Source organism: Atta cephalotes (assembly GCF_000143395.1).
Source record: "Atta cephalotes unplaced genomic scaffold scaffold00019, whole genome shotgun sequence".
Classification (NCBI taxonomy): Eukaryota; Metazoa; Arthropoda; class Insecta; order Hymenoptera; family Formicidae; genus Atta; species Atta cephalotes.
In genome coordinates this window covers 4,692,056-4,704,825 of record NW_012130083.1, presented here as the reverse complement: position 1 = coordinate 4,704,825, position 12,770 = coordinate 4,692,056, and the positions used below count along the sequence as shown (strand labels likewise).

At 31.4% G+C, this 12,770-nt stretch overlaps 2 protein-coding genes across 2 annotated transcripts; both read left to right on the top strand.

Annotated features, from left to right (window-relative positions):
- The first annotated feature begins 1,214 nt into the window (after positions 1–1,214).
- Positions 1,215–3,814, top strand: LOC105619104. Its single transcript, XM_012200636.1, has 3 exons — positions 1,215–1,490; positions 2,419–2,836; positions 3,259–3,814. Exons 1-3 carry the CDS (start codon positions 1,226–1,228, stop codon positions 3,284–3,286), a joined length of 711 nt encoding a protein of 236 aa, XP_012056026.1. The 5' UTR covers positions 1,215–1,225; the 3' UTR covers positions 3,287–3,814.
- Positions 3,815–7,384: 3,570 nt separating this feature from the next.
- On the top strand, positions 7,385–12,519 carry LOC105619103. Its single transcript, XM_012200635.1, has 5 exons — positions 7,385–7,439; positions 8,872–9,093; positions 10,150–10,417; positions 11,641–11,775; positions 11,961–12,519. Exons 1-5 carry the CDS (start codon positions 7,385–7,387, stop codon positions 11,974–11,976), a joined length of 696 nt encoding a protein of 231 aa, XP_012056025.1. The 3' UTR covers positions 11,977–12,519.
- Positions 12,520–12,770: the final 251 nt, after the last annotated feature.

Below are 12,770 nucleotides of genomic sequence, written 5' to 3'. Positions count from 1 at the left end.
TAGTATTAGTACTCTCTACTCTTCTTCTCTCTCTCTCTCTCTCTCTCTCTCTCTCTCTCTCTCTCTCTCTCTCTCTCTCTCTCTCTTTCATTTAACTTTCCAATTTACGAGCGTCTGTCGCAAATGCCACTTGCGGAACGCTTTTTTTGAAGATTAAATCTACTAGTTCAATAAAAATTGAATTCTACACTTTATTATACACAACGTGATATTCAGTTACTGCAATATCTTATCATTTATGATTTTATTTGAGAATAACACAAAAATTTTTTAACAGTATATTAATACTATTACAAAGTTAAATTGCGTTTTACAAGTCTCTCATTTATATAACATATGCATTTCAATTATTTTTATTTTTAAAGATCATACTTCTTTCATTTGTAAAATTATGAAATTATTAATGCAATTGGTACAGTAAATAAATAGATAATTTTTGCATCTACAAGTTCATTACTTTTGTTTTCTTCACAATAATACACAGCTGTAAAAGATAGTTTTAGATAACTAATTGATATATAAGTGCTCTGTTAATTTGTTCAATTAACTGCTCTGTTAAATAAACAAATAGATAATTATCTCTTTCAAAATCCACGAAATAATTTCTCTCGTTCCGCTTTCAAAAATATCTCGGACTAAAATTAATTGGATAAAGTAAACGTAATACGGTAGTCGCGTTTGCAATACGAATTCCAAGCATAAAGTGAGGGATGCAAATCGCGAAATGATAGTACAACAGCAACGACCCGGTCTCGCCGTCAGTACCCGGAAATGTCCGGAATTTATATGCACCGATAATAACGCAATGCAATAAAACTTGTGTCTATGCATCCAATAGAATGCACGTGACGGGAGAAAAAGGAACAGTGAGAACATTGCTCGATCAGAAAGAAAGAAAGAGAGAGACAGACAGGACTTTCGGCGAAAGGGGGGCGAAGTCGGGAGGAGGGAGGGTAGGGAAATGTGCAACAGTAAGGACCCACCAAGGTGGTGGCGAGACTGTCGAGCGAAACAGAACCCGTTTCGGACCTGCAGTCACGTTTTATCAGCGTCGCGACGCACTGTAGACGAAGTTAAAGAAAAGGACGAGAAAATTAAAGAAGAAGAAAAAGAGAAGAAAGGGGGAAAGAAAGAGAGAGAGAGAGAGAGAGAGAGTCTCCTAGAACAGTAACTTCAAGACGGAAATCTGAAAGACTTCGCGAATCTCTTTAGAACTCTTTTCAGGATGTTGGAAGTGGGAAAGCATGTGCTTCTTCGTGGTCTTCTGCCACTGGTAATTCTGGCCACCTTGAGTGGGGCTCAGTTCCGATGTCCGGAACCTAAGGGTTTCTTCCCCGATCCTGAACAGTGCGATCTTTATTACGCCTGCGTGGATGGTCAGCCTGAGGAGAAACTCTGCAAGGATGGACTCGTCTTCAGGGATGATAATCCCAAGAAGGAACTCTGCGATATACCGGCGAACGTACCTTGCGGCGATCGCACAGTTTTGCGTAAGTTTCGAATTATTAAAATTTTTCTAAATCTATTAAATCCTCTTCTGAATTATTACAATAGATTCATCTAGATTATTACAATTATCATAAATTAAAAAAAAATTCGTAGTTTCTTGACGTTTTGCTCTTCAGATTAGAAATTAATTCTTTGAATTATTATATGCCAATCTCAATAATTTCATACATAAAAATGTTATTTGCTATTTACAGAAAAATATCTTTATTGTTATCTATCATTCATTCAATTCATTCAATTTTATATTTATATGCTATTTTAAAAATGAAAGATTTTTCATTCGAAAAAAAAATTCTTTCCAATAGGTATTCGAATAAAGGAATTATATATGAGAGTTCTTTTATACTTCATGCATATTTCCCTTAACAACTCGACAAACTGGAAGAATGGCAGATTAAGCAGTGTCGTAAAAATAGAACTCGATATGAACCGGTTTTTAGACGAATGGACAATCGAATTCTGTCTCGATTTTTTTTACGTTTTCTCATAAGTAATAATATAACATGATCTCATACAGAAACAATTTTAATTAATTAAAGAAAACTTTAATTAAAGTTTAACAAAAATCTATTAAAAAATAAAATAAAACAAAATAAATTTAATAAAATTACAATCAAGTTTATCTTTGTAAAAATATTTGTTAAAAATATTTTGTATAATTTTTTAAATCTTTGCTATAGAAATCGATATTTATATTAAACATTAATCATTCTAGTGATTAATCGCTAAAATTTAAAAAAAATATATATTTTATTTGTAATTGTAAATTTCAAGACAAACCTCGATAGAAACTACTATATCACAATTATAAAATAATTAATATACATGAGAGACTAATACAAAACTTAATAAAAATAATATATATGCACTAGTATTATACGTATAATAATATATTATATAATTGAATAGAGGAGCCGCAACCAAGCAAGGGCTGCCCGCGGGCAAACGGCATTTTTAGCCACGAGGACCCGACTGCGTGTGATCGTTTCGTCAATTGCATCGATGGAGTAGTGCAAGTAGTGCCCTGTCCGCCCGGACTAATCTATGAACCCAAGATGTCGAGCTGTGTCTGGCCGGCAGACGCCACTCGTCTATGCGAGAACGCAAAACGCGATGTCCTGGACGATGGCTTTGTATGCCCGGACGGCGACGTCGCCGGCCCGTCCGGCAGAATCTTGCCGCATCCCACGTATCCGCATCCCGAGGATTGCGCCAAGTTCTACATCTGCAAGAACGGTGTAGTACCGCAGAAGGGCCAATGCGAGCCCGGCACCGTATACAACGAGGACAGCTTCAGGTGCACGGAACCAGAATCCGTGCAGGGATGGTGAGTTTCTTTTATTTTTATATTCTTTACATTATTTATAAGAGATCGTTATATTAAAAAAATTCTTTATATTATTTATAAGAGAAATTTACAAGAGAATCTGTTAAAAAAATACACAAATTATAAATTACTCTGTAATATAAAGAATATAAAATATAATATACATATAGACTAATATACATACTAACTAATTTGTGTATTTTTTATAACAAATTCTCTTATCAATTTTAAGATCGATTTTTCAATTATTGTTCTTAATCGATTTCTCAATACTTGTTCTTAATTCTTTGTCAATTATAAATGTCGATAATTGCTTGCTAACTTCTCTTTGTTTTTAATATTCTTTTCTAAATTTCAAAATTATTTATTACTTTGAAAAATACATCAAATACTGTTCTTTATAACAAAATGCAATGTTTCAGCGAGGACTATTACAAGCGTAAGAATTGAGTTGGAGAAGCGAGGGTGCCACAGTTAATCGCAACGTGTGTAATGCTCATCTTTTTACCCATAGGAACAATAAATGCATGTAATATGCATGCTTATGTAAAAGTCACTGCATGATCTTTGCGAGAGTGATCGCGCTTTCGCCCTCCCCGCGACGAATCACTACCCCTTTCTCCTTTTACGTAAACAAATTTGCATTCGGAAAATGTGTAATAAAGCCGTTGCGGATCATTAATCCGCGCCCGCGAAAAGAAAACTTCGCTGACGATATCAAGTTCTATATAATATCTGTTAGATAAATCCTCCGCTCAAACCGGTCCAATTTTATATAATTATCGATTATGTCGAAATTTTATTGTAAAAGCACATGAACGCAAAACAGTCGCCCGTAATTCCGCAATTAAATAACTTTGAAGAAATGGAATTTATTTATTATATTCTAATGGGGAAATAAGTCTTTCACTTTGAAAATGTTATGTCTTTTAGTAATATCATTTTTAATAAATGTAAAAATTATATGTTATTACTTAATAATTATGTATATTTTATGTAGAGTATGACCAGAAATTTGTTTACAAATTCTTTTACAAATCTGGAGTCAACAAATCTAAAGTTTGTTTTAGAGATTTTTATAAGTTAGTCAAAACTTTTTAATTGGTTATTAATTGTTTTTATAATAAAATTAAAATTTACTTAACATAATGATGTATTGTTTAAACATAAAATTCAATATTTATTTTCGTCCCTCTAATTATACATATAATAATAATAAAAATAAAACTTAAATTCTTCTAGTTCTTAAATATAAAAGTAATATAAAAAAGATATTTATATTATCTCCATTAAATAATATTTAATGGAGTTTCATCTTTTCAAAAGATTCATTTTATCAAAAGTATTAAAAATGTTCATGCGAGTTCTATCGTATGTGAGAATTATACAAGATAAAAGAATAATAAAATAATCAAACATTATAAAACATTTGATCATTTTACAAAAATTACAAAAATAATAATATTAAATAATATTCTCTTAAATCCTGAAAAACTTCTTGACAAAAATAATTTAATTATTTAAGCTAAAGATGCGAAAAGATTTAGAGTTTCCTAAATTAATATTTTTAATAAAATGTATAATGTATTATTATCAGAAAAATATTAAGAATAAAATAAATAGGATTCTTGTTAATAGATTAGGAATTACTATTATTAAATATAAAGAACATCGTTTAGTTTTTAAATCTTTTTAAATTGAAAAAAAAGAATTTAAGTTATAATTCAAAAATTCAAAAATTACTTTAATAAAGTATAATAATTATCGAATTTGTCCATTGATATAATACATTCAATATTAACTGCTAGTATCATGTAAGTCAAATCATTAATATTTATCGTGTGTTACAATGAGCATGACTTTCTCTGACACGAAAGATTGCACGTCGAAAACCTCCTCACTCCACAATACTCCAGAATACATCGCGAAATATATTCGCAAAATCACTTCTTCGAACGTATCCTGGATTTCACTCCGGCGAGTCAAATGTCAGCGTGAGAATTAATTAACCCATTCGTCATAAGATTACATTGCAACATCTGACGTTATAGATGTTATGCCTTCAGTCGCATTTATTTTTGAGAACTTTTGATACATTAATAAAAGCAAAGCCAAATGAATTGTAACAAATTACAAAATAATGAATGTTTGTAGTTCATCGTATTTGCTTCGCAATTTTCGTTGTAGTGAAATATTAAAAATTTGTTTTATACTTCTTATATTTTATATACTTTTGAATATTGAAAAACTATTTATAAGAACTACTTGACGATTTGGCGAGATTTACGGTGCACAATAAACAACATGCTACGAACGAGTTTTCCAAGCTAACAATTTCTCTTCATTTGCCTGATAGCAACCTTTCTCTTTACATAATTCGTGAAGCGCTTGACGAAATATACAATATCACAATTTACATTTTGCTTGCAATGCGAAAAATTCGATCAGAATAAATTTTCCGTTCCTAGTACATTTATAAAATAAAAGCTAAAAAACACGATATAAAAATATACTACTATAAAAAAATGAAACATGATATACAATGTAAATACTTTCTTAAATAAGATAAAATATATATTTTCTTTTCTTTATCTATTATTATCAATATCAATAGAAAATGAAGCATAGGATACCATATAATTTCTTTATTAAACAAGATATATATATATTATTTTTCTTATGTTTTTCTAGTATTATATTTTAGAAACAATTGATTCATAGAAAGTCTAAACTAATTAACAGATCGTCATCATGACGGTTTTCAATTCGAACGTCTGATCGATCTGTCGACTTGTCTGGCTCGCCTCGGCTGCTTTCACTATCCAGCAATCGGGTCCCTCCTCCTTGGGACCAGTATGTGATGGGTCTTGCGTAAGGCTGGCTAAGACCTCAGGGGCCTCATGTGCACGTATATTCGCACCATATTAATATATCGAGAATACATCTATCTGAGTGCACGTTTTAGTTATTACACGCGTTCATCAATTATAACTCATTTAGTTGGAGTAGATTACATCGTGGCCGATGATGACAGAAGGAAGAGCGCCTTGGCATTAACCGTTAACGTAATGTGTCCTTGCTGTTATCATATTCCATTTTCTTCGGAAAATTCGATTTTCTTTTGTCAAAAAACGCGCCTTTTTCGGCAAGCTAAAACGTTGCAAAAGATTGCATGTATAAAAGATTAAGTTGTATGTATGTATATATATATATATATATATATAATTAATAATAACTATAAATTAAAAAATTCAAGGTAGATATTTTCTATATAATTATATAATTATATTATTATAAAATATTTATTATATTATTTAATCCCTAAAAAAATGACTATTCAAGATGGGTTTAATTCACTTGAACAAAAGTCATTAAAATTATAATTTCTTAATTAGAGAGAGCTCCCTTGATTAATAGCGATATCTTTCAAGTACATCTATAAACACATTGCGATCGTTCGAACTGTTATTTATGCGAAGCGTCGAATGATACAATAATATTTCCATTTACACCACCGTTCACCGAAAGCGCATAAGTACTATGCGGCATTAAGCATGCGGAAAAATAACGATCGTGCTTGTGCAACATAGTTCAGTACAGAGTATTTGCGTCGAGGACGTTGCATCCTTAGGCATTTCAAGAGGTGCAGAAAGACTGTGCTTTGGTATTAAGTCTAACGTCATCTTTTCACACGCGATACGTTCTCTCGCGATTTATCGCGACGCCGCGAGAGATTACAATGATTAGAAAAATGATGATCGCGAATCACTCCTCTACGGTCAAGAAATATTCTTCGTTTCATACAAATGATTATGTAAGACGTACAGAGAGTGTTAAACGACTTAAAAATAGATTTCTCGATTTTCTGATGATTATTACATACTTATTATTATTGCTATATCGTTTAGAATTAATTAACTTATCAATATTCAATTACTATTACCAGCTTTTTTTCCTTATTATAGATTTGCGTCTTTATATCAGCAATGTGTCGACAACCTTTATTTTTTAAATTTAAATTTTTTTTAAATTAAATTAATTCGTAAAATAATAATTTATTTTATAATGTCTCACCGCCACAAAAGAGAAACCAAAAAATATTCAGCCATTTTCTTCCGACTCTCGGCAGAATTGTTCTTTTCTCATTAGCTGCTAATTCGCGACACTTTTGCAGGATTTATTAGCTGATACATCTGTTTTGTACATATTGTAAAGAACTCTTTCTCGACTTTCTCCAACAGCTTGGCAATTTATTCAGCTTAAATTCTCTTCTCTCTTCAAATCGATATATCTCGCGACACTAAAGGATCCAAGCGTGGCACCCGGACAATTCATCACGCTCGGCGCCGCTGGTCGGTAGCTCGAGCACGTAGGCAAACCAACAGCGATCAAGGGGATCCTGGTGGGGTTTGGTAAAGCCGCGGTGAAGGGAGTGAAGGGAGTAGACGGGACCGTTCGGAGGTGTACCGAGGCCGACACCTAAAGTGCGCGCCAATCGTCAACTTCGCCGTCAGAGACAGTAGTCAAGCCGAACTGAGTGCCGGAAAGATGAGCTATTCGAGGAGCGTGACCCTGCTGTTGCTCCTGGCAGTCCTGGCACATGGTAAGTCCTCCACCACCACCGCCGCAACCACCATAATCCACGAGGTAGTTACCTTCACCTCGCCTATGCGCGACCCTACACCTCGCATTGCGTGTGCATCTTCACCTCGGAATGCGCTTCTTGTCTTCCCCTGTGTACAGAGGACTGTCTCTTCGCAGGCGTAAATACTTTCTTCTTCTCCATGGACTCCTGATAGGTTGCGACATCACCTTCCGCGAGGCTTTCACCGACGAGACACCATATGTTAAGATCTGCGTGTATGACATAACGGTGGACATTCCGAGGTGATCGAAAAATGTAACGAAGCGATGTAACCGAATTGTGAAGCAGAATGATTTTTTGATATTTTTTTAATAATGAATTTTATTTTTCAAAAAAATTGCGCTTAACATTTTCCTAATCTTTTAATAATTGTTGTAATGTTTTGATTTATGTTTTTTTTGAAATAATTCATTTTTTAATCTGTAACATATATATTTACAATTCATCATTATATATTACATCATTATATATTTACAATTTTTTATTTTGTGCTATTTTTTATACTGCAAGGTTTTCTTCAAAAATAATTTATCGACTATTTTTTTTAGTCTCGAGTTTCCATTTCAAGAAAAAAATTTTAATATTTTATAAATTGTTTGTGCTTGTTGTGTTTTTTTCTATAATACATTTCTATACGTATAAGAAAATAATCATGATGCCCGTCACACACCCGTTGTCGCAACGCACGTTTGCGAAAAAGGATAACCGACATTCGCGAAGCTGTCATGCGAATCAAATCTTTTCAAGTCGATAAGTCAATCAAACTTAACCGATAAAGTTTTTCATTAATACATATTTTCGTTTTTGTTTATTCGAGCAAGACAATACGTTGCAAAATGTGTCACTTTTAGAAAAAACTAGATCAAATATATACTTTTAGATTTTACATATTTTTTTCCGCATAATTATGATACAACTTTGATTTTGTTCTCCATATATATTTATATACTCGCAGTATAATGATTAATATCAAATATTTACATATAATGTATAATAATAAATAACATAATTTATTATTATATTTATAATATATTACAGCATTATATATTATATATTTATACAAGTAATATATATATATATATATATATATATGCAATTATTTTAGATTATTTGATAATTATTTATTGAAATAATATTATTATATAATATAATCATTTGTTAATATAAAAATCATAAATTATACAATTCACAATAGTAATATAATACATTACAATACGTATGTTATATAGAGAGTGAATTGTATGCATTTTGAATAAGAAATATTTTAGCATAAGAAATATTACAACATTAATAATAATATTTAAATTGCATCTTAAAAAATAAAGATTAGATATTATATATTATTAGTGAAGAATAAGTCTTTTTTGTCACGTAAACTCTCATTTCACAGCCCAAGGTGCCACCCTCTTACACGATGCCCCGCCATGCCCTGATCCTTACGGAATTCATGCTTACGCTCACCCTGAAGACTGCGGGGCCTTCTTCTTGTGCACGAATGGCACGCTGACCTTCGAATACTGCGAGAATGGACTTCTGTTTGACGGACACGGTGCCATCCATAATCATTGCAATTATAATTGGGCTGTCGATTGCGGTCATCGCAAGGCTGACTGTAAGTATTACATTGCATTCGTGATATTCGAATCACTTGTCACTTTTATTATTACCCCAACAGTTTTTACAATCTTTACCTATCTCGTTTAAAAAAAAATATTGAATATTTGGCATAAATGTTATGTAAAAATATACTATATATTATTGGGTTGTCCAGAAAGTTCGTGCCGATTTTGAAAGAAAATTGAAACGCAGAAGATTTAAATTTTACATTTATTAAATTATACAGTATACATTTATTAAATTATATAGGTTAGTCGGCACGAATTTTCCGGACAACCCAATACATATATATATGAGTATAATATAGAAATGGTATAAAATAAAATATGTTGCAATTGAATAAATTAATATTCAGTTTGACGTATTATTGTATTATATAAATATTATTATATATATATATATATATATTATATTTATGTTATTATCAATATCATTGTTCTTTTCATAAAAAATTATGTATTCATATATTTTATATGAAAATAAAAATCAGTCAATTAGAAAGAAACATGCCAGGAAAGTAAAAGTCATACGAAACAAGTGATTTTGGCGGCATTTTTAGTGGGTCACGTTAACGTCAATCATTATGATTTCGCTTTCAAGTGAATCTCTTTTGATCACTTATCTCAACTGGCTTAATCTCGATGCAATCGCGTGACTTTCCAGTTTTCAGTCTTGTTTTTCATATTTTATTGCGCCAAAAAAGTTGATGCTAATAAAAACCCGTAACAGCAGATCAATACATTCTCTACTATACACGCAGGAAAAAAAATCATAATATAATGGTTAATTGAACATATATTTTTTCGGCTATAGAATTTAGAATTATCTATTTTTGCAATATTTTTGCAATATTACAAAAAAAAATTTTAAATAAGAAATCTCTTTCTTTTGTTGAATAACGCATTTAGTTTATTTTCAAATCACCTCACAAACTCTCAATATAATTAAAATTACATTCCGTTATTCATCGCACTGAAAATCTATACTATAAATTTTCAGTATTTGCAATTAATAATGGAACGCTGCTTAAGGAACGTTTTCCTCTTTGCAGATACGCCGATTAGCAGTCCAGGCTGCGAGTATCAATTCGGTATATATCCGGAGAGCGATAGTTGCAGCACCACTTACATCAAATGTGTCCACGGTGATCCGCTTCAGGCTCACTGCGACCCTGGTCTAGTCTACAATGCGAAGACCCATACGTGCGTCTGGCCGGATGAACTCATCCCCTTCTGCAATCCCGAAGCTATAGTAGGATTCAAGTGCCCGCACAAGCTGCCCCCCAACAGTCCCGCTGCCAAGTTCTGGCCCTATCCGAGGTAATGTATGTGCTACGTGATTATATACGAGATGCGCGTACTTTCGAGAAATCATTCGTAATGAGAAAATCCGCGCGAAAATAAAACTGGCGGTCAATGCACTCCAGGCAGACGACATTTTTAATTCGCACACTTTCTTTCTTTCTTCGCTTCTTGGAAGATTATAAGAATTTAATTCCTTAACCTCTTGGGAACAAGCACTTTATCAATGTTATTCTTTTTTTCAATATCGATTAATAATTTGTTTAATAATTAATAATTTAATTATTTTAATTGCTATAAACTTGTAATAATTTCTATGATATACAAAAAAGTTTCTTTTTTCTATTTAAAAAATCAATTAATTTCATCATATTATATCTAATTTAAATATTTCCCAAAAAATTACTTAACCTGGTGACTTATTATTATATATTCGAGATTTCCGATAGCTCAATATCTCTTATTATGTTCTATTCCAAACAATCATAATCAAAATCTAGATTTGCATAAATCTGATCATATCAGATTCTTATATGATTCATGCACTCTGTAAATTTCTGGTTGCAATCATGTTGCAAATTATGTGTATAATTATTTTACTGCCGCAAGGTATAATAAAATTTTTTATCTTTCTTCGTTTCCCTATTCTTTTTTTTATTACGAGGAAGAATTACTAAAAAAAAAATATTGTTCGCCATCGAAGATCGTGAGAGTAAAAGAAGTCGTTAAATGTCAGACATTTATGCGTAGTACTTCAATTTAAAAACCGGTCGTCGAAAAAATTAAGAGATCGCGCGTGTTTTATTCAAATATTTAATTTTTTGTCACGTTAATAAACATTTATTTTTTCCTCTTGAATTATGCAAAAAATAAAAATAGAAAAATTTACAAAGAAACTATTTGCGCGACTTTTTGCGCTTTATCTCCGTACCTTGATATTAAATATTATAACGTTTTATGAACGTGATATTTGCTTTTCATTTTAATAAAATGAATTGCAATATTCATAAAACGTGATATTTAACGATGTCAAGACACGAAAATAATCTAAACATCGCGTAGCTTCTTTGAATTGCAATAACTTGCAATTATTAAATTGTTTCTTGGTCACGGAATAATAGATATTTCACTGTAAATTTTTAAAGAGAACAATTTTTATTAAATACTGATATTAAATTATAATTTAAGATTTTTATATTTCTTTACGTAAACCAAAAATTTATAAATGGTATGATTTTTAGATTCCCCGTACCGAGTGACTGCGGTAGGTTGATCACCTGTGTTGATGGACATCCGCGACTTCTCACTTGCGGAGATGGAAAACTATTCGACTCTGTGAGCCTGACTTGTCTGGACCCGGACGAAGTTCCTCACTGGTTTGTACACTTTACGTTTTAAAAACTTCAAATCAGGCACATTTGTTTGACTTGAAAAAACAAAAAATATCTAATCTGAATATCATCGATAAAAATTTTCGAAATCGAAGTATTAACTCAATTAATGCAGAATATAAGATCAAATATTTTAATTTTCTAACTATATATTTATGTGTCTTTTTCAGCTCAAATGGTATTTAAAATGGAGGCACAACTCCTGACAATCATCCGCAACTTTAAATCAATGAATTTGGCAAAGAGATATAACGATATTAATTAGAAATTTACAAAAAATTAAAAAAAATGTGTATAGCTGTAAAAAATCGAATTATCACAGGACAATATTAATTTTAGAAATTGTTTAAATTTAAAGGAAAATATCAATTATAAAAATTAAAAGAATTACGAACATAAATTACAACATGTTAATAATACAAATGTTTTTATACAGGAAATAATTAGAAGGAATTAATTAATAAGAAAAAAATTATAAAAGATGTACATTCCTATTAAATTTCATTTTGATTCGGCGTTGCCAATAGACGAAGATATATCAGACGTAAATTATTATTAATAATAGACGTTTAAAGGGGACCAATTGTATGTACAGTGCGTGAAGAGCAAGTACGATATGTAGTACATATAGTATATTTATATGTAATACATTTAATGTATTTATGATAAATATAATAACAATGTACAGCCAGGCAACATTGAATAAAATCTGGACATGCGTATAAAAAATATACAACGTACAGTTTATTTCAATTGATCTACATATACGTGGTACGAGCCTTATTGTTACGAGAGCACGGGATGGGGAAGGAAAAAGGGGTGACAGGAACGGGGAAAATACAATATTTACATCTCGACTGATGCGAATGGTGAACGGTCCAAGAAAAAAACCGAAAAAAACGAGATGTTCAACATTTTATCAGTTAATAATACGAACCTCCATTGAAAAGGAAGAAGAGCTCGATCGGTCAAAGATATGG

What these genes read in the sequence shown, in the direction of transcription:
- LOC105619104 (XM_012200636.1), top strand. Translation starts at nt 1,226, where the DNA reads ATGTTGGAAGTGGGAAAGCATGTGCTTCTTCGTGGTCTTCTGCCACTG. An exon ending in CGGCGATCGCACAGTTTTGC is followed by an intron (nt 1,491 to 2,418) that starts GTAAGTTTCGAA and finishes ATAATTGAATAG; the next exon opens with AGGAGCCGCAACCAAGCAAG. An exon ending in CCAGAATCCGTGCAGGGATG is followed by an intron (nt 2,837 to 3,258) that starts GTGAGTTTCTTT and finishes GCAATGTTTCAG; the next exon opens with CGAGGACTATTACAAGCGTA.
- LOC105619103 (XM_012200635.1), top strand. Translation starts at nt 7,385, where the DNA reads ATGAGCTATTCGAGGAGCGTGACCCTGCTGTTGCTCCTGGCAGTCCTG. An exon ending in CGGTCATCGCAAGGCTGACT is followed by an intron (nt 9,094 to 10,149) that starts GTAAGTATTACA and finishes TCCTCTTTGCAG; the next exon opens with ATACGCCGATTAGCAGTCCA. An exon ending in AAGTTCTGGCCCTATCCGAG is followed by an intron (nt 10,418 to 11,640) that starts GTAATGTATGTG and finishes TATGATTTTTAG; the next exon opens with ATTCCCCGTACCGAGTGACT.